The sequence below is a fragment of the Artemia franciscana genome, unplaced genomic scaffold (genome assembly GCF_032884065.1).
Source record: "Artemia franciscana unplaced genomic scaffold, ASM3288406v1 PGA_scaffold_23, whole genome shotgun sequence".
Taxonomy (NCBI): Eukaryota; Metazoa; Arthropoda; class Branchiopoda; order Anostraca; family Artemiidae; genus Artemia; species Artemia franciscana.
The window spans coordinates 838,009-863,318 of record NW_027062649.1 but is presented as its reverse complement, the minus strand read 5'-3'; the positions used below and the strand labels follow the sequence as shown (position 1 = coordinate 863,318).

General features: G+C 34.7%; 1 protein-coding gene and 1 long non-coding RNA gene across 5 annotated transcripts; one reads left to right on the top strand and one right to left on the bottom strand.

Annotated features, from left to right (window-relative positions):
- Window positions 1–2,097: 2,097 nt before the first annotated feature.
- LOC136041508 (uncharacterized) lies at window positions 2,098–7,477 on the bottom strand. Of its 2 annotated transcripts, none has more exons than XR_010621048.1 (3): window positions 7,385–7,477; window positions 6,063–6,181; window positions 2,098–2,312 (listed from the first exon to the last, which is right to left on the bottom strand). It is a non-coding gene; the product is annotated as an uncharacterized LOC136041508 (long non-coding RNA). The 2 variants fall into 2 exon arrangements; XR_010621049.1 differs by lacking the exon at window positions 7,385–7,477 and adding an exon at window positions 7,308–7,380.
- Window positions 7,478–7,494: 17 nt separating this feature from the next.
- On the top strand, window positions 7,495–24,696 carry LOC136041503 (E3 ubiquitin-protein ligase FANCL-like). Of its 3 annotated transcripts, XM_065726208.1 has the most exons (3): window positions 7,504–7,609; window positions 13,655–13,918; window positions 23,553–24,696. In XM_065726208.1, the coding sequence occupies exon 3, from the start codon at window positions 23,568–23,570 to the stop codon at window positions 24,375–24,377; it is 810 nt and encodes a 269-aa protein (XP_065582280.1). In that variant the 5' UTR covers window positions 7,504–7,609; window positions 13,655–13,918; window positions 23,553–23,567; the 3' UTR covers window positions 24,378–24,696. The 3 variants fall into 3 exon arrangements, with proteins under 3 accessions (XP_065582279.1, XP_065582280.1, XP_065582281.1); XM_065726207.1 differs by lacking the exon at window positions 13,655–13,918 and having other exon boundaries at window positions 7,495–7,609; XM_065726209.1 differs by lacking the exons at window positions 7,504–7,609; window positions 13,655–13,918 and adding an exon at window positions 13,930–14,104.
- The last annotated feature ends 614 nt before the right edge of the window (window positions 24,697–25,310 follow it).

Sequence of the window (25,310 nt, the reverse complement as noted above, 5' to 3'; positions counted from 1 at the left end):
CAATTGTCAAATCAAAAACAATAAACAAATTGTTGAAACGTTTTGAAATTTGTTCTTGTTACCCCCTCCCGGATGAAAATGCTTGTTTTTCCCAGATGCCATGTCTTGTAATGCACTACAAAGTAGTAAAAAAAAGCCCCCCACATCAACAAAAATGTACATTTAGACCGCAAATCAATATGCAATGAAGTCATACCATTGTTTAATAAAGTTTTTTTTTCATACTACGCTGTAAAACTTCACACTAGCATAACAAGAATCTCTGCTTTGTTACGTAATCTTACCGAGAAAATTTTTGTCTGCAATATAGGCAGTGCCTAGTAGGCTCGCGCTCTACTTAGAATCTTACGTTACTAAGTTACATTATGGGAAATTCAAACATAGCAGGAACAAGACTTTACTTTCTGGATTAAAATATTTTAATATTTTAAATATTAAATATTAATTAAAATAATTAAAATTATTTAAAATATTTTGAAAACAAATTGACAAACTCTTCCTAGAAGACCTTTCATCCCTAATCAGAGCTCAAATCATCATTCAACGTTTTTAAATATTGAATAGTTTGGTTATAAATAATGTGAAGGTCTTCAATGATTATGACGGCTTTTATAGATTTTTACTTCAGCCTACTATGAAATGACTTGTACAAGTGTGAAAGGTTACACATAATTTCAAATAACAACTTGGCATAGAATATTATGCACACAAAGCAAGATCCACTTAACTATCCAGGGACGACGTTTTACGGCAGGGCTGCCTCAAACTTTCATTTTCAATTTCAAAAAATTCTAAGTTTCCTCATAGCCAAAAAAAAGTAAAATACTGGTTTACTACATCTCGAGACAAACCTTTTTTTTTCCATCAGCTGATTTTCCTCTTTTCTACTTTCAAATTACGTTTAGTACCTAATATACCCATAAAAGTTTAGTTGGTTTCATGACTGGATAACCATAGAAAAGTAGAGCCAAGAAAACAAACAGATGAGCATTATAAAAATTTATAAGTTGTTCTTTTTCAAGAATAAGGGTCCTATAAAGTTTATCTTTCTTGGTTAAGAGAAACTTTAATCGATTTTGTTTAATTAATATTTGGTGCCTTGCCTTCCTAACGATTGCCAACATATTCTTCATTTACTTTCCGTACAACACACGATTTTTGACAAATATATTCTCCTTTGTTGCTGAATATCTAAGCAAATAAATGTCTAAGCCTACTTCACAAGATTACTTCTTCTCTGCGTTAGTCTTGATGAAAAAGCTATAAATAATTCCTAGACCCAAGAAATTACTCCCTCTTCAACTCAAACTAATTATAGGTCACCTTACAAAACGAGAAAAACCAAACAATCCCTGTAAACACACCAATTTGCCCCAAAATGGAGAGCTGTACAGGAAGTTTTATTCCGTCTTTTGCTTCTGAATTTGATATTTAAACACCCGAATTTCAATTTAGTGAATTTCTTATCTTGGACAAATGTTGGTTTCCTACCTTTTTAAAGTTTATTATATATAGTTTTTTTTTCATAATATTTTTTTCTACAGCCATTATCGTTGTTCTCATTTGAACTTATGTATTTTTTACATTTTTCATTGCGTTTTTAACTAGAGACACACATTAAAATGTGTCTCTTATTAAGAGAAATTTTTATATCACTTGAAGATAGGGAAAAATCATTGGGAGGAGTGATCAAAGATGGGGCCGGATTTCTGTCCAATGTGTGAAAGGAGTTATGATAATTTAATTTACTTTCTATGTTTTCACAAGAAGCTAAAAGAAATGGAAAAAAAAAACCTAGGGTGGTTTGAAAGGTAGGGACAGGCAGACATTTAGACCATTTATTACATTAAATGATGGAAATTGTTTGGGGATGAGGAAGTTGGGATGGTAGGTTGGATGGGGATATTCCATTGACCAACCTAATGGCATTTGACCTATCTGGCCTCGAAGCACTGTTTATTGAATTGACCTATTCTAGTGGCATTTTGGAAATTAATAAGCAGAGCCTTTTCTAGATAAAATAGAATATTTACATCTTCAACCTAAACAGAACCAATTCAATGTCAGTTTTTGTAAAGAATATGGCCCCTAAAGGCTTTAAGTGGTAGGGAATGTTGTACAAGTACAACATAAAATTAAATTAAAAAAAAGATGTAACTCACCAGATTTGGCTGAAATCTAACATCTTTTCCTTCTACACATGGAAGGAAAGCCCTTTGTTGGGAATAATAGGGTTCTAGGAAACCGCGAGTATGGATCCCCCAATAAAGCTTGTCATTCAGGTATATGTTTTTAAATGAGCTCATTAAGTTCTGAAATAAGAAAAAAAAATCATTAGAATCACAAATGAATATAAAAACGCATATTTGCTTCAATAGCTCAAAGATAAGATAACCATAACAGCGTAGTTTATATTCCAACGAAAATAGAACAATAAAGTCACAAATAGCAAGTACTACTTAAAGCTCAATATAGTTTAATAATAATAATAATAATAATAATAATAATAATAATAATAAAAAAAAAAAAAAAAAAAAAAAAAAAAAAAAAAAAAAAAAAAAAACAAGCAACGAAACCGTGTATGAAAAGAAAAAAAGACTGTACCAAGAACTTATAGTATGTTTCCATTAGCTATGTGGAATCTAACAGTTTGTGGTAATGAACTGTAGTAAGGAGCAACCTGGCTCAATAGTAACCAAAACTCTAAAAAATGGAATTTTGATACCAATAGTTACATCAAAAGAGTCGCATTTTAATGCAGATTTTAAATATATAAGTTTCATCAAGTTTAGTCTTACCCACCAAAAATTACAAGCCTGAGAAAATTTGCCTCATTTTAGAAAATAGGGAGAAACATCCCCTAAAAGTCATAGAATCTTAACGAAAACTACACCATCATATTCAGCATATCAAAGAGAGAGAGAAAGATGGGTTTATTAATATAAATAACAAAATAAAACAAGCAAATGGCCCGAAGCAAAGCTTGTTTGGGCAAAGAACCACACTGTAGAAGTTTCAAGCTCCTATCTACAAAAATATGATTATTTGTATTTTTTGCCAGAAGACCAATCATGGGTGCTTGTTTATTTTTTTTCTTTTTCCTGGGGGTGATCATATTGACCCAGTGGTCCTAGAATGCTACAAGAGGGCTCGTTCTAACGGGAATTTAAGTTCTCATGTCCTTTTTAAGTAAGCAAAAAAATTTGGAGAGCACCTAGGCCCCCTACCATGCTCATTTTCCCCCCAAAATTATCAGATCAAGATTCTGAGATAGCAACTTTATTCACCATAGTTGAAAAACCTAATAACTATGTCTTTGGGGACATCTTGCTCCCCTACAGTCCTGTGGGAGGGGCTGCAAGTTACAAGCTTTGGCCAGTTTTCACATATAGTAATGGCTATTGGGAAGTGTACCAACGTTTTCAGGGAGACTTTTTGGTTTATGGAACGGAGAAATTGAGGGGAGGGGTTACGTGGGAGGATCATTCCATGGAGGAAGACAATTTCAATAAAGGGGGCGCAGGATTTTCTAGCATTATTTAACAAACAATGAAAAAATAAATACAAAATTTTTATGCATATGAAGGGTTTAGCTCCTTGTAACACCCCGCTCTTTATGCTAAAGTATTTTTTAATAATTTACATAAGACATACAATTTTTACATACAAATATAGAGGTTCGTTACGTAAGTTAATCTGTAAGCTATGTATATTTTTTACTAATGAAAACGTTTGTAAAAAAATAAAAGTTCTATTTGCCTTTTTAAGTAATCAAAAATTGGAGGGCAACCAGGCCTCCTCCCCCACTTTTAATTATTTATGTTCAGAGAGCAAAATCAAAACATGCATTAATTCAGAAACATTCAGAAATTAAATAAGAAAACAAGTTTACTGCTAAAACAAGTTTAGCAGTAAAAGCTGAAATTGGTTTGCAGTGCTAATGGTGTGGCATTGAACAAATAAAATGCCAACCCAGACACAGATTTTTTCATTTTTTAAATGCCCTTGATTATCATATCTCACTTTAGAACATTTATATAATTATTTTCTGGATTTTTTTCAGATGACAATTGTTTAGACAAAAATTATTTCTTTTGGTATACCTAATTTGCAAGAATATTTTTTATATACAATAAACATATAAATATTCCCCAGCTGTCCCAAGTTTTTAAATAGGCTTCAGTAAACACAAGCAATTCAGTATGAGGAAAAATTCAGTGCCAGATCCATTTGCTTCTGTAAAATAATTGCTATTTAATTAACCTAACAGCATTAAGCCAGTAGCTCTGGAAGGCTGCCTGGAAGCATACACCTACTTAATGAAATACACTGAAATACTACTTAGTGAAATACAGTTCCTAATAAATGAAAATGGCTTACAAACATTTAAAACATCTGCTTTGTTCCAGAAAATCTCAAGTTGGATCAAAAGAAACTAAATACCTTAATGGAAGTCAAAATTTTACTGAATTAGAAAAGCATTAAATTTAATCCCACCTTGAATCCTCTGAGACAAAAAGTTTTGAATTCCCACTCAACCCATTAGGGGCACCCATCTACATCAAAATTTACATATGTGTATATGGGGGGGGGGGCAACTATTTTAAAGGAGATAAAAACAGACATTTTCAAAATTACAAAGGGATCTACATTTAAACATCTAACCATGTTAGATAAAGTAAAAATTCATGTTTCAGTGACCCACTATGTTAAGATTAAAAAAAAGTACAAAAGTAAGTAAGACGGCATTAGACCATTAAGGTCCACACCAGTGGTGCTGATCTCCATTTCATAGCCCTTCAGCCAGGAAGTGCAATGGGGGGCTGGGGACCAACCATTCTGTGCTTTCACACCCTTCCTGCTTGCCTTCCCCAGATTCCTCCAGGTACCCATTTAGAGCTGGATCAACTCTGGGTGAGCTAATTTGTTTGACCTGCTCTCTTAGTCTCATTACTTTTGACTGGTAGTATCAAAGAATCATCAAATTATCATCACCATCATTTTCAATTTTGACCTGTTTTGATTCTTGTTGTCGCTTATCTTCTAACCCCATTTTTCTTTCTGCTTCAGTTTGGATTTTCATTACTTAAGACAATTTGTAGATGCTTTTTGCTTTAACTGCCCTGAGTGGTCTAGTCTTACATGATATTCCAGGTTGTAGATTTTTTAATTGTTCAGCTGGCAGGACAAAAACTTCTTTTTCTTCCAATCTGTTTATCATAAATTAGCAAAACTTCTGCTTAATTTACAGACATGAACAAAGAATACAACAGTGTCGTGTTAGTTCAGCATTGGTGACCAATTACAGCTCTCATTAGGCATCAGACAGGATTCTTAAAGTCAGTCAAGTAGCCTTAACATTGAGATGTGTCCTTAAGTGTCTGTGTTTATTTATGTAGTACCTAGTTTTTTGTTCAATCCTGTTTATTTATTTACTCCATTTGTGGTGTAGAACCATTTTTTGAATGGGCAATAAAATTATCTATCTGTTACAAATTTGTCAGAATTAGCTGAATGGAATTAATGCACTGAAACTCTTTTCATTTTAAAGTATTATCTATAAACAATTAAAATCTTTTGCTTTGGCCTTTATTGAGCAATGAAAAATTACTGGTTGTGTTAGAAATAATGTTCAAGAACAATAGAAAAATGGATAAAATGTCTCAACAAGTCACTGGCAATCATTGAAGAACTAGTTTTTTCATAGATTCTCCTCTTCTTCAAAAGATTATGGTAAGTTCATGCCATTTTGACAATTGTTTTACTTTCAATCATCTTTGAGAATAATTTGAGGATAGTTTAACAACTGATTAAGATATAAACATTTAAGATATAAAAAAAAAGATTAGATTTTGTTGAAAAAATATATATATATATCACATACAAACTTTTAATACTCGAAGAGCAATATTTGCTTGTAAATTGTTGGTTTTGAACATGGGCCTTTTGGCCAGTATTTAAAATAAAGCTTCTAAGACCCTGGGTTAGGGAAAAACTATTAGCTAATATATTGGAAAATTTTAATTAGGGTAATTCTAAACATTTCCCTTCAATTTTCTTACCTTTTCACTTCTTTCATGAAGTAATGAATTAACCATGTTTTTGTGGCTTCCAAATGCTCATATGTGCTCACACTTTCCCTAGTCATCACCATGTCAAACATTTTGTCTACATTTTCATCCTTAAAAGTACAAAAAAGACTTATGAGTGAATGGAATCTGAACCAAGTATTTTGTGGGATTTTTATTTATTTGAAATTATTTCAAATTAATGAGCAAAAGAAAAGGAAAAGATGTCTGAGGTAGAAGCAAATGAAAATGAAGCAGTAAGAAATATAAGGTTGCAAAGACATACTAAAACCTGTACAATAAATTTAAGAAAAAGTTCAAATAAGGCTGCAAGGAACATTTTCAAGATAAGTGTAGAAAAAATCATTTTCAGTTTTACTGAATTCTTGAATTTTTCTTATCAATAGTATAGATATATCCAAAAATGTTTTAAAGATATTTCTAGTACCTGAACATAACTTATAGTTACCATATTAAATTAGCCTATTATCTTTTTCTTCCTTAGAATTGTTTTACTCCTTTTTGTGTATCTTTAATTAAACTTTAATATGAATAAAAAATAACATTTTACCTATTTACTACTAAAACTGCTCACAGCTCACCAGGACACCTGAGGCTAAAATAGCAATGCAAGCTCCTCCTGTGCCCTAATCTATTCAATGCCTCCTTCTCTAGACCCTCCCAGGAAGTTACAATTTTCCTTAAATCTAAAAGTAGCCAAACTAGAGTTTGACCTGATAATTGATCCATAGCCCTGTAGGGTAAGGCTGAAATGTAAAGAGATCTGATGAAGATGCAACACATCTTGAAGTATCTAGTAAAAATAGTAGTTGGATTAACAATGCTTTGTGACCACTAGGGTCTTGCTTCATCACAGTTGTATCTCTGGCCCCAAATTATCAAGCTAAGATCAAACCTAGAGCATCAAAAGGATGAAACAGAGATTTCCAAGTATCTACACAAGTCTTGGAGCCTCAGTGTAAAGGTTCATGACAAAATTCAAACTCTTGACTTGCTGTCTTAAGGCCTATGTGAATCAAATTGCAGGATATAGCCCAACATTTATCCAAATAGCCCTAATATGAAAAAACAAACTCAAAGCTTACTTTTTTGAGTGGCTAGAATTCTATTTGTCAGCTTATAATTCTTATTCTATATAAACTTGTTCATAGCCTAGTCTTATTTTTGAAATCTACGCCTGAAAAGTGCAACCAAAAATTATAAATGGTAAGACCCTACGGTTAAAAACAATGACAGTTCTGGTTAAACAGAGCTCAGCCAGTGAATTGTTTCTGTGACGATTGAATAACTCTTACTGTTTAAAGTTGTTTGGGGTTTGACGCGTTCGACCAATAGGTCATGTGCGTTTTGTTTAAAGTTCGCATCCAATAACTTGCTTTAATCTTTTCTTCCGAAAACACTTGGTTTCGCACAACAACAGGTTCCCTTTGAACTTTTGAGCAAATAATTTAAATTCAAAACGCATGTTAGAGGTGGCCTATGTTGCCTGTGGCTCAGGAATAACGATATACGCCGATAAGGTAAATATTATGCTTCTTCTAGATCAGATGTATCTTAACAGGTTTAAAGTTGCTTAGGGACTAAGACCAAAATTATTTGTTAAAAACAAAAGGCTACTGTTAGATTCTCAATTATATGCACCTTTTAGGGAAGATATATAAATGGTCCAGAAAGCCTGGAAGCCCATTCTAAAACAGTTGTAAATTAAAATAAAATTTCTGAATAAAGAGTATTCCTAATTCTTAGATCTGCCTTGACAAGGCCTAGGGTCTAGAGGAAGTAGGCCTAGTCTCTAAGCCTAGCTAGAGTTTCTTTATGTTACGAAAAATAATGTAAAGTACCATATTCCAGTAGGTAAAACTTTGTTTGACATGAAGCAAATATACTTAAGTTTGGCTTTGTAACCTAAACAAATTTAAAAAGAATATGAAATAATGATTTAACTGGTCACAATTTGGCAATTTAACCTTTAAGTGTTTTTTTTTTTTTTTGGTAAAATTCTATTTAATTGACTTCTTGCTATCTCGGAAAGGGTTTGTAGGTTAGGAAAATGAAACTTTAAGGGATGGGTCTACAGGCTAAAGTATGTCCCAGGAAGGTATTTTAAAGTACCCACCTTGGTAAAATTCTAGTTAATTGACTTCTTGATTTCTCAGAAAGGGTTTAGGTTAGGAAAATGAAACTTTCAGGGATGAATCTAAAGACTAAAGTATGTCCCAGGGAGGTATTTTGAAGCAACTACCTCTACTCCTTCTCCCTCTAGAGGGCCCTGACCTTTGATGACCTTTAAAAATATGCTTGCTATAAAAGTGAAACCTTGCAAAATAGATCTTCTGCTTGATTGAAGTATAACAAAATTGTTTTCAGCTTCATAACCTTGCTCAATTCCATTTTATAAGGTTTTAAATATACGCAAATACATTTCCTTAATTTTGAAAAAAAAAACAGTGATATGGCTCAAAATTCTACTCAAATAAAGAAATTGCATTTTCAGAACTAAAGGCAGGAAAAAGTAACTAGTAACTGAAAATTAAGGTAAAATGTTGGGTAAAATTCTAGTTAATTGACTTCTTGCTATCTCGGAAAGGGTTTAGGTTAGGAAAATGAAACTTTCAGGAATGGGTCCACAGGCTAAAGTATGTCCTGGGAAGGTATTTTGAAGCAACTACCTCTACTCTTTCTCCCTCTAGAGGGTCCTGACCTTTGATGACCTTTAAAAATATGTGTTATAAAAGTGAAACCTTGCAAAAGAGATCTTCTGCTTAATTGAAGTACAACAAAATTGTTTTCAGCTTCATAACTTTGCTCAATTCCATTTTATAAGGTTTTAAAGATATGCAAATACATTTCCTAAATTTTGAAAAAAAAACATTGATATGGCTCAAAATTCAACTCAAGTAACAGGAATTGCATTTTCAGAACTAAAGGCAGAGAAAAAGCAACTAGTAACTGAAAATTAAGGTAAAATGTTTTTTTGTCAAAATTTTAATAGGTATAGACCTGTCATGTAGGCAAATTTCAGAGCCCTCTAGAGGGAGAAGGAGTGGAGGTGGTTACTTTAAAATACCTTCCCGGGACATACTTTAGCCTGTAGACCCATCTCTGAAAGTTTAATCTTCCTAACCTAAACCCTTTCCGAGATAGAAAGAAGTCAATTAGTTCAAGGTGAAAACATCTGTCTAGAATTGGATATTATAAATTTCAAACCAGTAAGCTTTTTCAGTGAATTTTAATCCATGCAAACTAGTTAGATTTCGCAATACCTTGCAAAGGATTAAAGTTCGTGACCTTGAGTAATATTATTATGCAGCATTTCAGTAAGCAAGAGATAATCCTGTGGTCATAATTATCAAATCATATACTCATTAATTATTTTTGGAAATTTTTACTTATAAGCAAGCAGAAGAGGGGAGGTTTTGTGTAGCAAGCATCGTTGTACCTGCCAGGAGTGTGTCTCCCTTAAATTGAAGGGAATAGATAGCAGGAGCCTACGCTTCCCTCGCTTATTGGCATTTTGAGCTTCTGAAATTTAGCCAACTACCATTCAGCTTTAGTGTGGTTAAGACATATTTTGCCCATGGTTATGTTTTTGACTTGGAATTGGATTAACAGACTATTTTCATGAAAATGGACTCTGATTCAGATACGGACTGCTTTGTTTATGCCCTGGTTCTGAACTTTCTGTGGTACAATAATGAAAAAGGTGTCAAAGCTACAGTGATCTTAAAATTTGCAGTCAAATTCTTTGAGTCAAGTGATATTGCTCAAAGAAAATCCTGTGGGATTTGCTGCCAAAATTGACCAAGCCCTATCCAAGGCGCACGGGTTCAAACGCAGCTTTGAATCATTTGAAAGACATGTTAGAACTTCTTCAAAATCAGAGTACTTCTGAGGACAGCCCTGTCTTTGTTATCTGTTCCCCAGCCGAAGTTCCCTGTATTCCAGCAGTTGCTTACTCCAGGATAGCTTCTAAGCTTAATGGAATTCAACAGACTCTTTTGCAAGTTAATGAGAAAATGTCAGCTTATGATCTGAATTTCCCCAGCCTTCCAAGCAGTGCTACTGGTAGTAATATAAGCAAAGCCACTGTTCTTATCACAAATGTACCGTGTGATATCAATAATGCATCTAAGTGGAAGGAAAGAATTGACTGTATTTCTGGTCATGAGTGCATTGATACTGTGCGAGCCTCTGGTGATAAATTGATTGTGAAGATCAATAGCATGGCTGCTGCTGACTTTTGCAAATCTGAGCGCTCGGTTTTTCGTGATTGTGAAGCAAAAATAGTGGAGAAAAAGTTTTTTGGTGTCATGAAAGGTGTTGCACAAGATCTTGATCTTGCGCCTCTTAAAGCTTGCAGGGGTGTTCAAGATGCTATGAGGATTGGGAGCTCAAATTGTGTGAAAATTATGTTCGAAGACGAAATTTCTCTTTCCTCAGTCCTTAAGTCTGGACTGAAGATAGGCTATGAACTATTCCGAGTGTGTGAATATTGGCGAATTCCTAGGTGCTGCTGGAAATGTCAATCACCTGATCACCTTGCTGCAAAGTGTCCCGACAAAACTACAAATGTTCATGGTGCTCTGGTCCCCATATGAACTCCAGTGACTCACCTTGCAGTAACACCCCAAAGTGTGCAAACTGTACTGGAGATCATGTTGTTTACAGTTTTTGTTGCTCCAAACTAAAGGCCCTTGCTAATTCCAAAGTTCCACGACCTTCTCGCTTGCAGTCATGAAGGAGTATAAAGTTTCAGTTTGCTCTTTCAACATTGATGGGACAAAGGATAAAGTGTTAAGCCTTGATGAGAAACTAGCTAATCATGATGTTGTTCTCTTACAAGAACACCTGCTCCCAAGTTGCAGTGTAAACTTTCTAAGGCAAAGTTCTCAACATGCTGTTTTCATCAAGAATGCCCAACGTACCAAAGGCAGGCCTTCTGGCGGTCTTGCCTGTATAATTAAGCAATCTCTGCGTAGCTATTTGTCTCCTAGCTGCTACCAATCCTCTGGACACTATCTTGCAATCCGGCTTGCAGACATGATCACAATCAACGCCTATTTGCCCCATGATAGAAGATCTGTTTCTTCCTTCTCCAGCTATGCGAATGCCTGCAATAAATTAAAGACTCTCATATCTGGTATTGAGTGACTGGGATACAAGTGGGTGCTTATAGGCGACTTAAACTGTGACATCACCGTTTCCTCAACACGAAAGGAAGCGCTTTTTCAGTGTCTACCCTTAGTATTTAATGTCCTAACAAAAGACCTCAGTTTTACATATATCCACTGTAGTGGTTCTGCCTCAAATTTAGACCACTGTATCTGCCATCATTCATTACAAACTTCAGCAGTACATGTTGATGAAGATGAGGGAGATTATGATCATTTACCTCTGTATTTTGATATTATGGTTACTTCTGACATATAATCAAACCAACCCTCAATGTTGCATAAGTGGTTTGAAAAACGTGATTGGTCTAGTGCGAACATGCCTCTTTACCTTGCTACACTTGGAGCTCTACTGTCCACCGTACGTGTCCCTTTCCATCTTCTTTGCACAAATGCATACCCTATTATTGACAATGCTCATACTGATTTGAATCGCTATTATCATGACATTACCTTATGTATAAAGCAAGCTGAAGATGTGGCCATCCCGCTGATCTGTGTCAGGAGGAATACCCAAAAACCAATTTGGAAGTGTGATCCTTTGCTGAAAAAAGTCAAGAATAAGGCCAAATTTTGGTTAAGAATCTGGTCTGCCTGTCGACCTTCTCGGGGTACTGTGTTTGATCTATAACAAAAGAAGAAACTCAAATACAAACGCCATCTTTGTGCCGTTCGTTACTCCGGTGAAACTTTTCCGAAAAGTAATAGTGAGTGGCGAAAAGTGATAAATTCTGCCAAGTTTCCGGATGCAAGTTCTAGTGATATTATATCTCGTCCATCTTGGATCGAACATTATTCAAAAATATTTTCGAAAGTTAATTATGCAGTGCATAAGCGTTTCTCATGTTTGCTTGAAAAAAAATTTGCCGTCACGTTTATGTCAGAGACATGTGATTCCAGTTGAAAAGTGGGCTATTATTAAAGGTATTAAGAGTTTAAAATCAAAATCTTTGGATATTGATGGGATTAGTGTTTTGAATCTTGTTCCGAATTCTTTTGAACTGGTAGCTCATCTCCAACTGTTTTTTCAAATGTGTTTGAGTAGTTTGTGTGTGCCCGACTCGTTCTTATGCGGTAGCGTTACGTCACTTCTAAAAAAAGGAAAAGATCCAGTTTCTTGTAGTTCTTATAGGCCCATAACGGTAGCTTGTACTCTTAGCAAGCTTTTTGAACACCTCCTACTACCTTATATCACTAAGCTTGCTCTAAATGATGATAATCAATTTGGTTTTAGATCTGGGCTAGGCTGTCAGCATGCTCACCGTGCTTTGACTTCTTTATTAAAAATGCCCATCGCACTCGTTGCATACTTCATTTCGCAACCCTAGACTTGTCTAAAGCATTTGACAGTATTTGTCATACTCTGGCATTATGCCAGAGAGGAGTAAATCCGTCGGTAATTCAAGTGCTTCGTTTTTGGTACTCCCATTCTTACCTTCGCCTTAAGTCATTAGATAATTCTTATTTTGGTCATATCTCTGTTCGTTGTGGTGTAAGTCAAGGGGGAGTTCTTTTGCCGTACATTTTTAATGCTTGTATTGAAAATGTATTATCAAAAATATCGACTACGTGCCTACTAGGACTATCTGATATCTAATATCTGGCTTATGCGGATGACCTTCTTCTGATTAGTCAAACTGAGTCAGGTCTTGCCCATTCAGTGAAGTCAGTTACTTCTGCTTTCCGCGATATCGGCCTGTACAAACATTAACAAGTGCGACTTTCTTGTTTTCAACGGTAATAATTGTTCAGAATCACTATACTGCGATGGTTTTATATTCCTCGTGTTAAATCGTTTCGTTGGCTTGGTATAACAGTATGCGATTCTATGAATGCTCTGCGGTCTTGTGCTGTCAAAGATATTAGTGATAAGCTGAGTCTTGGTTACTCTAAGATTGTAGCAAATCGCGGACACTATAGGAGAAGAGCGCTAACTCGGCTTTACTTAAATTTTTGTGATTATTCTGTGCTCTTCTGTTCTGGTATTAGGCCAATTCTGTTGACTGGTGATCTAAAACGTATTTGCATAAATTATTACCAGTACTGCAAATTTCTTTTATATCTACCTCGTTCTTACCGGAATACAAAACTGGTTAAAAAGTATTGTGCGACAGATATTACTGGTGCTTTCAAAAAATTATCTGCGAAGCTAGCTATTGAAGCGCTTTATAGGCTAGGATGTTTTCATCGCCTTATCCGTCTTTTTTCTGTATGTGATTAAATTTGTTCCTTTTGTATTACTTTTGCTGTTTTTCTTTTGTATTTTACTCCACTTAACCTCTGTTTTGTGAAGTGGGTGATAAATAAAATAATATTAATAATAATTTTCCCATATGCAGTTTTCCCCCACCTTCTCCTACCATACCCTGGCATAAACTTTTTCAAAATTTTCAGATAGCAAGCAGAATGATCAATGCGTATTAGCACCATGCAGAGTTTCTAAAACTTCAAATAGTGAGACAAATGCTAATAATATTTTCTGCTCCTTTGTCACCGTTTCCGTCTTGTAACTGTTTTGCAGCCCTTCATGATGAATCATATAGCCTAGTTATTGCTTTAGATGAGCCTGACAGCTACTGCAAATTCCCCATATTGATGATGATGATGAAATGATTTGGATTATGATTTGACCAAAAAAGCTTCCAAGATTTGTAACTGGTATTGTTATTGGAGTGTTTTATTGCTCACCCAGTATGGCATCTTTTCAAAAAAAGATCTTTGCTGAAAATTTAGATTTGTGTTGATTTTATTACTTCTAAGTAACCAAATGTTGGAGTTTGCATTACTGGTGATAAGAATGATATAAAAATTGAAAGCTTCCTCAGAAGTCAAGGAATACTAAAGGTAATACTAAACTCAATGTAATTTTTACAAATTTGTCAGAATATTATAATGAACCTCAAGACCTACCTCCCCTTGGTGGTAGCTACCATTACATGATAAAGTGGGCCCCACTACCTTCACATAAAGTAAAATATGTAGTTGAGAAAGTTTCCTACTGACCTCTTTCAGACAGGGGTCTCTTGGAATTTGGAAATTGGATTACATCTGAGTCCTGGGATGAGGTAGCAATTTTAGACTCCTCTGATAAAAAAGCTAAATTTCTGCAAGATAAATTAAGAAACAAATATGAAGAATGCTTGCCTGAGAAAACTTCCAAGTGGTGCAACACAGATCATCCTTATATAACCCAAGAAATTAAAGATTTGATTCAGTATAAAATTCAACTAAGAAAAGAAGGGAAAATAGGAAATGCTAATATGCTTTGTAACAAAATATGTAAAATGACAAAAAAAACTGCAGCTGAGTATTACCACAAAAAAAAATTGATAATCTTTTTGAATCAAAGCCTAGCATATGGTATAAGGAAATAAAACGAATGTGTGGAAAATCCCCTAGTGGTGTTGATTTTTGTTTAGATTCGAATGATGAAAAAGTTGCTAACCAGTTAAATGGTTATTTGGCCAGAATAATCCAATCTTTGCTGCCTCTTGATGTAAATAAAACGATCCAAGAGTATCAGAAAATACCACATGATGCAATATGTTTACCTACTATTTCTGAGGATCAAGTTTTTAGTAAAATAAAGAAATTTAAACAAACTAGTATAACTCCCATTGATATTCCAAGTGAACTTACAAAAGCATTTCTGACAAATTGACTAGGCCACTAACACAAATTTTTAATTGCGTTTCAACTTCTTCAGTTTACCCACAGATATGGAAAACAGGGTATGTTACTCTAATCCCTAAAAAAGATACTGAACTTAATTTCGATGGCGTGAGACAAATCACTTTGACCCCCTTGTTCAGAAAAATGTACAAAAGCTTTGCAGCAAATTGGCTAAAAGCTGAAGTTGAACCTTTCCTTGCTCCTCATCAGTATGGTAACAGAAAGAATACATCAACATCCCATTATCTAGTCAGTCTTTTACATTTTATTTTTAAGCATGTTGATGAGCCTGGTAAATGGCTAAACTTACTAACAATTGGTTTTAAAAAGGGTTTTGATCTGATTGATCATAACATTTTAATTTCTAAGCTTTTAATTGATTTTAGAGTGAACCCTGCTGTTGTGAAAATCATTCAGAGTTTTTTAATAAATAGGTTTCAAATTTTTAAATATAAGAAGTCTTTCTCTGAACCTTAGCCAGTTTTTTGTGGTGTACCTCAAGGTACCTGGGTCCTATTCTTTTTCTAGTTATGATTAATAGTATTGGTAATGATTGTGAAGTCTGTTGGAAATATGTTGATGACCTTACTCTTGGAGAAGTTTGTGAAGCAAATGAATGTAGTAAAGCTCAAATTTTAATTGATAATGTGAAGACTAAAGTTTCCATTTGAGTATCACAGTAAATGACAGTAAATCTTCTATTTTAACTATTTCATTTTTAAATTCTTTCAAACCTAATTTCCTACCAACTATCTCTGATTCTCTTAAAGTCAGTAAGATTAAACTCTTGGGAGTTATTAGAATCAGTGATTTAAAATGGGAAGCAAACACAACTAGTCTAGTAAAAAGGGGTAATGCTGGGCTGCAGATGCTCAAGCTTATGTCGAAACATAGCGCCCCTCCAGATCACCTCCTCCGAATATTTACATCTTTTATTCACCCAATTTTGGAATATGCAGCACCGGTATGGCTTTTTGGACTGACGGCTGAGCAAAGCGCCAGGCTCGAAATAGTGCAGAAAAGAGCTCTAATGATAGTTTCGAAGCAGGTAGAAATTTTTGTATGATAAGATAAGATAAGATTTATTTGCAAAAAAGCCTGCAGGCCATAGCAAAACACATACAACTTTAAACAAACACCTAATTACAAGCAAACAAACTTACAAACAACTTAAACAAGCAAACAAACTTGTAAACGCCTTATGGATTCAGAAACACCCGTAAATAAACTCTTACCCAGCTAACTCCTCAAATATGATTCCCTATGCTTAATCCCTAAACGAAGAAACTTACACAACTGTTTAATAGCATATCCATTCCTCTCAGCCATTCGCTCCTTTTATGAAGAGCTGCTGACAAAGTTTAAAATACAAACTCTGGAAAAAAGAAGAGAGAAACTCTGCATGGATTTCGGAAGAAAATCTTTGATCCAACCAATCCACAAAACCCTTTTCCCCCCTCAATCCAAAACAACCTAGTTTTTTAAAAATGTATAACAAAAATCAGGAGGATTGATAAGTGTTTGTTTTCTTTGTATTTTTTTTTTTTTGCGTTGCTTCTTAATGTGACGATACCAAAGAAATTTGGCAGTGTCATGAAAATTTTAGTGAAAATAAAATCTTATCTTTCTATGTATCTACTAACTGGGACTTTTCTTGGTGGGTGTACTGTTGGTATAGTCCAATCTTGAAGGAATATTTCCCAGGTACCTTCCATCTGTCCAATCCCATTGAATTAATCTTGGTATTTGTTTAGTAGCTTTTCAACTGTGTTTTTTTCTATGTTCAGAATAATTTTGATTGGGTTCATTTCTTTCAAAATCCACAACCCTAGAATGGGTACAGAATTATCTTTTATTACATAAAATTTGTGCGTTTTGACTTCAGACTTGTATTAACACAATAGGGAGCAGGTGCCAATGGTTAGAATTCTTGATTCATTGTAACTTGTAAGGTTTTGTGTAGGTTTTTTTTAGTTGATGCCTCTAAACATGGACTAAGGGGAAGAATCTTGTCTGGTGGAAGTATATTTGGGTATGCTTTGAGGTCTCTGAACAAATCAGAACAAAATTATTCACAACTTGTGAAAGAACTGTTCAAAATAGTGTTTGGAGTCAAACATTTTCACCATTACATCTATGGCTAGAGGATAGAAGTCATCACCAATCACCAACCATTTAAAAATATTCTAACAAAGCCCCTCCAAGAATCCAATGCTTGATGATGTACATTCAGCCATATGATTTAAGAATTCATTATAGTCTGTTCAAAGACATTCCCGTTGGCAATACCCCATCAAGACTACACCTACCAGATACAAACTAAAAAATACACAAAGATATAGCAGTATATGTACACTTGATTTTACAAACCATCTCAGCAACACTAGAAATACTACAATAAATCAAATATGAAACCTCAATAGATCATACACTCCAACAGCTATAAGCAACCATCTCTGAAGGATGGCCACTGGAAAGGAAGCAATGTCATGCATCGATCTTACCATTTTGAATGTTAGAAGTAAAGTTTTGACCAGTGAAAGACATTTTCAAAGATGAACAAATCATTATCCCTGAAAAACTCAAGACACCCTGCATACACTTTATTTGTCCCATTTTGGTCTAGATAACACTTAGCAAAGCACAAGAATGATCATTTTTTGGCCTGGATTAAATAAAGACTTAGAAACATTGGTACAAAATCGTAAGGCTGGAATAAAACAATGGATTGCAATCATAAAGAGCCTATGATTTGCTCAGAAATCCCATCACTACCTTGGGAACATGTAACTACTGACTTTTTCAATGGGAGGGTCATGAATTCATTGTGATGGTAGATTACTATAGCAGATGTTTTGAGGTAGATAGATTACATTCTGCAGCCATAATCTATAAGCTCAAGAGACAGTTCACTAGACACAGAATCCCCTCGGTACTAACCACTAACAGTAGTCCTCAATTCAATACCTCCGAATTAAAAAAAAAATTACAGAGCAGTGGGCAATCAAGCTTAAACCTCTAGCCCATATTATTCCAAGTCCAATGGACTTGTCAAAAATTGTGTACAAACCTGCAAACAGATTATTACAAATCAAAACTTAGGAAAACAAGACCCTTATATTGGAATACAGAAATGCTCCGATTGGTGGGTTCATTGCACCTGCAGAATTATTAATGAGCCAGCAATTACAAGCAATACTCCCTGTAGCCTCAAATCAGTTACAAAAGAAAACCTTCAACCATTCAGATTTTGAACAAAAACAAGCAATTGAGCAAGATGTAAAAATCATATTACAATAGTACAGCAAAACCCCTACCTCAATTAGAAACAGGTGCAGAAGTAAGCATTCAAAAGACTCCTGATGCTAGGTGAACTAAGGGGAGAGATGCTGAGGTTGGCCATTCACCTGGATCATATTTTGCAAAGAATGAAGGTGGTTCAGTTATCTGACATGACAGAATGAATCTCTTGAAATTTGTATTAGTTTCTGTTTGTGTGTGTCTGTTTGTTTCTTGCAATATTTCACAGCTGTTTGTGTCTCACAATATTTCTTCCTTGAGATTTGTCGGGTTGTAACTGATCTAATAATTTAAAAGATGTGAAAGGTGCTCCATTGGGGTTTAAAAAGTACATTTGGCCATATGAATATGGTTCAAAATGACCTCCAAGGGTCTGTGATGGATGTGCTGCTAAATTGAATTTGCGATAAATTTGTTCAGCTATTTTGAAGCTGAAAACAACACGACTATTTTTGGTTCAATCAATGCTTATGTTGAATGAAACTAAAGCAAAACATAAGTTCCAGTTTCGTATTTGTTTGTGAAACTCTTTAGGGAGTAAGTCATGTCCTATAACTGGCCAAACAAATTCATTTGGAGATTTTTGATGCAGAAATGCAATTTGAGTAAATCATCTTTGTTGGCTACTTTTCCTGGGGATAATGGACGACTCTACAGTGAATACATACAGAGTTGAAGGGTCCCAATAACCTGCAAAAACACTTTTGTAGTTTATGTCATCTATGTAGGTTTTTACTTGGTTTTATGCCGTAACTAGCTGTTGGGGTGGCGCGAAGCGCCACCCCAACACCTTGTTGGTGGGGGCCATATTAGTTACGCGCTATTGTAGTTGTGTCCCTGTGTCCCACCTGTGAATATATATATATATATGTATATATATACATGTTTTTAACTACATAAAACTTGAGAATATACAACATTCTTCGCTGCCCCATTGTCTGTGCATATAAATAGATTGTCAGGTTTACCGACTCTTGAACATGCAACATATAATTGTCCATGAGAAAAACAATCCGTATTCAGATCTATACTTCATTATTCTAATGATTGCCCTTGAGCTTTGTTGATGGTGATTGCTAATTGAACATTCCCTGTGTCGCCGTCGTCATTGATATATCCCCCTGTGCCCCCCGGCTTCCCCGTTGTAGTTGTGTCCCTGTTTCCCGGCCGTCATTTATATTCCCTGTGTCCCGGTCGTCATTTGTGTCCCGGTGTCCCTGTCTGTAATTTCTCTTTGAGTGTCCCGGTCATCATTTATATTCCCTGTGTCCCGGTCTGTATATACATTCGTTTTTGAATTGGTCTTTTTTTTAGTTTTTAGTTTTTTACCTTTTTTTTAGTTTTTTTTTAGTTATACCTCATGATTCTAATGATTGCCCTTGAGCTTTGTTGATGGTGATTGCTAATCGAACATTCCCTGTGTCCCCGTCGTCATTTATATATCCCCCTGTGCCCCCCGGCGTCCCTGTTGTAGTTGTGTCCCTGTGTCCCGGTCGTCATTTATATTCCCTGTGTCCCGGTCGTCATTTGTGTCCCGGTGTCCCGGTCTGTATATACATTCGTTTTTGAATTGGTATATGATGAAATAAATTTTTGTGTTTTTCCCCTTTTTTTCTTTTTAGTTTCTTTTGTTTTTACCTTTTTTTAGTTTTTTTAGCTTTTTTTCTTTTTTCTTTTTAGTTTTTTTTGTAGTTTTTACCTTTTTAGTTTTTTTTTTAATTTTATTTTTTTTAGTTTTGTTTTTCTCCTTTATTTTTCAGTTTTTTCCTTTTTTTTATTTTTTCCTTGGCACGCTTTCTTTTCTTACTTTCTCTATCAGCCGCAAGTTTTTTTGGCATAGACTCTTTGAGCAGCTTCCTCGGCTGTTGCCATTGTAGGTTCTTCAGTCATTTTACAATTAAACATTTTTCCGTCCACGATCTTCTTACAATTAAAAATTTGTCTTTTGAGCAGCTTCCTCGGCTGTTGCCATTGTAGGTTCTTCAGTCATTTTACAATTAAACATTTTTCCGTCCACGATCTTCTTACAATTAAAAATTTGTCTTTGAACGATTTTCTTAGACATGACGTCACTCGACACACAGACAACTTATTTTTATATATATAGATTTGTTGGCATTGAAGATTGTGATGGTGCTGTTCTTCTAGCATAATATTTTTTTGGTACTTGTGTACATAATTTACACACCCAAGAAGCGAATATAATACTTTAGAAACAAATTTGTGCTAAATATTTTCACATTAGGGGGGGGGGGGGGGTAAAGTATTGTGGGTTTGCATGCAAAGTATGTTAGCTAAAATTTTTGTGCATATTATGAATTAAGAATGGTTTTCTAACTTCACACTGTCCAAATACTTTGCCCCCACCCCAGACCCCCTAATATACAAATATATAGCCAAATTGTACAAGTCCAATGTATTCTGTCACTTGTCACTTCTTTTCCACTGAGCATAAGCTAATTGTCTCTTTATACAGACAGATGAAGCTGGTTTGTTATTGAGTGTATACCATTATGTGCACAAGTACCTTTTTTTCTTCTGCACTTTTATTTTTGACTCCTTCTGATTCTTGCTTGCAGTTCTTTGTTGTTCACAAACTTTTTTGACTCTCTTGATATTTGCTTTATCGTGTCTGGTAACCTGTCAATTCTTTAACCTAACAAACAGGATATTGTGCCTTGAATACAAACAATACATATTACAGCTCTTGCAAATTTCAGTCACCTTTGTAAACTGTTTATTCCATTAATAATTTGATGTATTTAATATGTTCCAGGGCTATTCATAAACTTTAAAGTCTTATAAAATAATGAAAGTCCAACTTTCACTTGTTTTTGTTTGTAAACCCTAGGTAACAGAGTAATTTTTTCACAGTCCTTTAGGGTCCACTTACAAGGTCTTTCATTCTAATGATATGTACATTTCAAAGCATTAAGGATCTATTCATTGGGGTTGTTCTTTGAGCCTGTCTTTCCGGTTTCAGAAGCCTATTTTATCCTTTGATGTCAACTATAAGCGTTTGCATAAATAGTCACTTCTACATTAATTTACATCTATAAATGTAAGTGCAAGGAGAAAGGTACGATCAGAACTTGTAAAAGTGAGAATTTGGCACCCTTTGCTTTCCAGGCACCCAAGCCTGGGGGCATTTAGCACAGTCATAGCATTCATTTCGTAAAGATATGGCTCTTTTTGAATAATTTTTTAATGACAACTTTTTGCCCCCCTTCCATCGGGCCTTTCACTTGCCATTTTCCCTTGATTTTGGCTGCATATAAATCCAAAAATGGGAATTAAGTATGAGCAGAAGGCTATGTAAACTTTAATATTTCTTTGATTAATGCTCTAGCTGTAAGTAATAAAGAAATCTCACTAACTTTTGTAAGTGACTGCGTGCTTGAGAGTTCTAGCTTTTAATATTGCAAGAAATGCTTCTTGTTCCAACTTCAAAAGGAGTCTGAAGCTCAACCTAATGCTAGAACTCTCCTAAGAAATATGAAGAAAACAGTACAAGTCTTCGTATCTAAACTACTACTACTACTATCAACGGCTTACTGTAGCACTAAGTGCTGGAAGCCAATACTGATTTGGACACCTTTCCTCCACCCCAATCTGTTTGATGCTAAACTCTTTACTACTTCCAGGAAGTCCCTATTTCCTTACACTCTTGCTTATGAACTTTTCCTACCTTTTTTGCTGATGTCTTTTTCATTTGGCCTCAGAAAAAATATGGTTTCGGCAACCTATTTTTCTTCATATGTAGAGTATAACCGAACCATTATTACCTTTATTTCACATTAGCCTTAGAAACCGGAAAAATGATATTTTTTGTAAAGCTTGTGATGTAGTCATTCAAACAAGTACTTAAACTGTTAATAGATAACTCCTCTAGAAAATTTATATTCTAATCCTTCTTAACCTTTTGAATCACCCCATTTCCTAGTAATAGTCTACTCAGAGCCTTACTATGATTTCCGTTACCCACACTTGAGTTTGGACACATATCATCCTTTTCTTCCCAGCTTTTTTCAAGCGAGGAAAAACATCTTGCACCTTGGCTATTCTGGTTTTACATTTAAGTTGTGGCCGCCATCAATAACTCCATTTCCAACTTGCCAAAAATTTTCTAGTTGTTTTCTGTACTATTTCCCAGACCCTATCACGGTTTGACATATTCTTTTCGCCTCTCCTCAACACTTTCTTTGTTCTACTTAAGGCTCTATTACTATCTTTACTTAAGACTTATTCAAACTGACCACTTCCAATCAATTTTTAACTTGACAATATAATATCTTAATGCCATGCCGTCTAGCTGTATCTTCCAAATCCTCAGCAATTATATCCATAGTTTCTATTTTGCACAGTGGTCTAATATCATCAAAATCCTTTGACTTAAAATCAAGTTGGTTGGGTTCACCACCCTAAGGCAGAATTAAGGTAGATAGTCATGGAAAAAGGATAATTCAAATAGTCTATTAGTTTCTCTATGGGCCATTTGAAGGCAATTGGAGACCCCAAATAAATGGTTTTCAAAGATTTGTGACTGACCATTCCACAGGACTCTGAAGTCAAATGGGCAACTAAGATTGTTCTCATTATATGAGCTTTGCCTATTTGGAAAGTTGGAACCAGTTTTCCCAAATCAAGTGAAACTGAAAAACTCGTCATATAGTATTATAAAGGCAAAGATATAATAAAGTAAACTGACCCGTTTTTGTGGATGCTTGTTTTATGCAGGCTTATCTTAGTTTCGACAAGATCTTTGAAGAAACTAGATTTCAGCTGCAAGAATGGACAAACTCGGGTCGGGGGTAATTAGCCCCTCCCCTCACCTTCCCTACAGCAAATTACCTCATGATTTTGTATCTTCTTAGTTCTCACTATTGCCTTCTCTATTTCAGGCTTATTTATTAGGATTTATTTATTTGTAGGTGTAAATTTTGCATAATATTAAAGTATAATCTAGTCAAAATTATGAAAAAATTATTTAAAACCGCACAAAACCTGGACTTGTAGGTCCAATTTTTTCTTGAGAAGAGTTTCTTCATATTGAGAAAGTGATATCTCTATTTGCCCTTGGGCAGACATAATAGCATATTTCATGCCCTCAGTCAGGAGGAACAGTGTAGATATCACTAGAGATTTCCTAGAAAAAATAGGTTTAACATCTTTACCCCCCCCCCCCCAAAAAAAAAAAATAGGAACTAATTTGATGCACAGGTCTAAATAGGCACTTTTTATTGTTCAGACCCCTCCCCTCCCTAAAGACTTTTGGTCGTGTACAGCTGTAATTTATATTACAATGAACACATATTTCTAGGAACAAGGACCATTTATGGAATTAGACAAGGAAATCGACGCAATACAGGCTATTGTTAATGATCTTGAGAAGCTTGGATTTGAAAATATACAAAGCCTTACTGATTTCTCATTTGTTGTACTAAAGACTATTGATGACTGGGAAAGAATAGTTACAATAAATGTAACTTTAGACTCTGAATATGGGTCAAAACCTTTAAAATTTATTTCTGATGTACCAAATTTTGCTGTAGATGCAACAGTAGCAAGCCTACCTGTGCTTTATGATGAGTTCTGTGAAGCAGTACCTTTATATTCCCAGTTTTGGAGTGTTTGTGAAGCAATTGATGACAAGTGCTGGGTTTTAGAACCAGTTCCAGCGAAAATGACGGATACCGAAAGAAGAGTTGTTGTTGATACATGCACAACGTTAAAGATATCCATTGATCCAGAAACCCCAAAATCATTTCCGAAAATAGAGATTTTAGGACCTGAAGAATCCAAGGAGAAAATATTCAAATCTGTTAATGAGAGAGTTGATTCTTGGGATGAATGGGATGATTTCGTCTCTAATTTAGAATATGTCCTTGGTGTGAAATTTCCCGAATCACCCAGTGACGCTATGGAATCATCCTCAAATGACCCCTGCTGCAGTATATGTCTTGTAAGTGAGTTGGAAGGAACATATCCTGAAATTGTTTGTGATGCAGAGAATTGTAATCAGATATATCATAAAATGTGCTTTATCGAATATATTGAGGCACTACCTAATGCTTTGAGAACTAGATATGTGATAAGTGGTGAATGTCCTAACTGTTGCCATAATATTACATTTAGACGAGAATGAACTGCTTTTCTTGCTTAGAATAATCTAGATAAAAACAATAGAGTTATCTGTAAGGTTAGGTCTTCCACTGGACCGGGTCTTCAGTTGAAGACTGCATCGTGTGTTCAGCTGCTGAAACTGGACAAACTATTATATATAGACACGAATGAACTGCTTCATCTAATTTCCAAGCATTTTCTATAGAGCTTAAGCACAATAGAGAGGCCCTTTTTGTTCTAGCTGAACTGTGTCATCAGACGTGGCTTAGATTATCCACTCAAGTAAAAAGAAAGATTAATAGTTATTTTTTTATTTATGTGAAATAAATTTTAGATCTGTTTATGCACATTAATGGAAAATGTAGTAAAAAGAAATGTTTTGCATACCCTAGGATTGCACAGCTACTTAATTTGTAGTAATGTTTTCACAGTCCTTTAGGGTCCACTTACAAGGTCTTTCATTCTAATGATTTTCCCTAAGGGTCTCTGTTGGGATACCTTTTGTTTTTTATTTATATTGATGACTGTCCAAGTTAAATCAAATAATTAGAATGATTAGCTTTTTTTGAGTGCCTTCTATAATATAATGATAATATTTATTTATAACCCACTTACATCACAAGATAAATAAAAAAAAAATGTGATTCAAAAATTAAAATCAACAATAACATTACATAAAAAAAAACCAATAAATCACCAATAACAATTTAACAACAATAACATTAAATAAATAAAACTAATAAAACAAACGAATCAAACCATGGTGAGGCGACAAACGCAAATACGCTGTTTCTGAAAGCTTTTTTTTTGTAAACCAGTCAGCTTCTCAGTAATACTCGGAAGGTAAATTGTTTATTATTTTTCGATTCTATACCAAAGAGGAAGATAGAGAAGATATTTACAAAAACGGAAATAGGCCACTCAAGTATCACTAAAATCCTGATTCTTAAAAATA

What these genes read in the sequence shown, in the direction of transcription:
- LOC136041503 (XM_065726207.1), top strand. Translation starts at nt 7,553, where the DNA reads ATGTTAGAGGTGGCCTATGTTGCCTGTGGCTCAGGAATAACGATATAC. An exon ending in TAACGATATACGCCGATAAG is followed by an intron (nt 7,610 to 23,552) that starts GTAAATATTATG and finishes ACATATTTCTAG; the next exon opens with GAACAAGGACCATTTATGGA.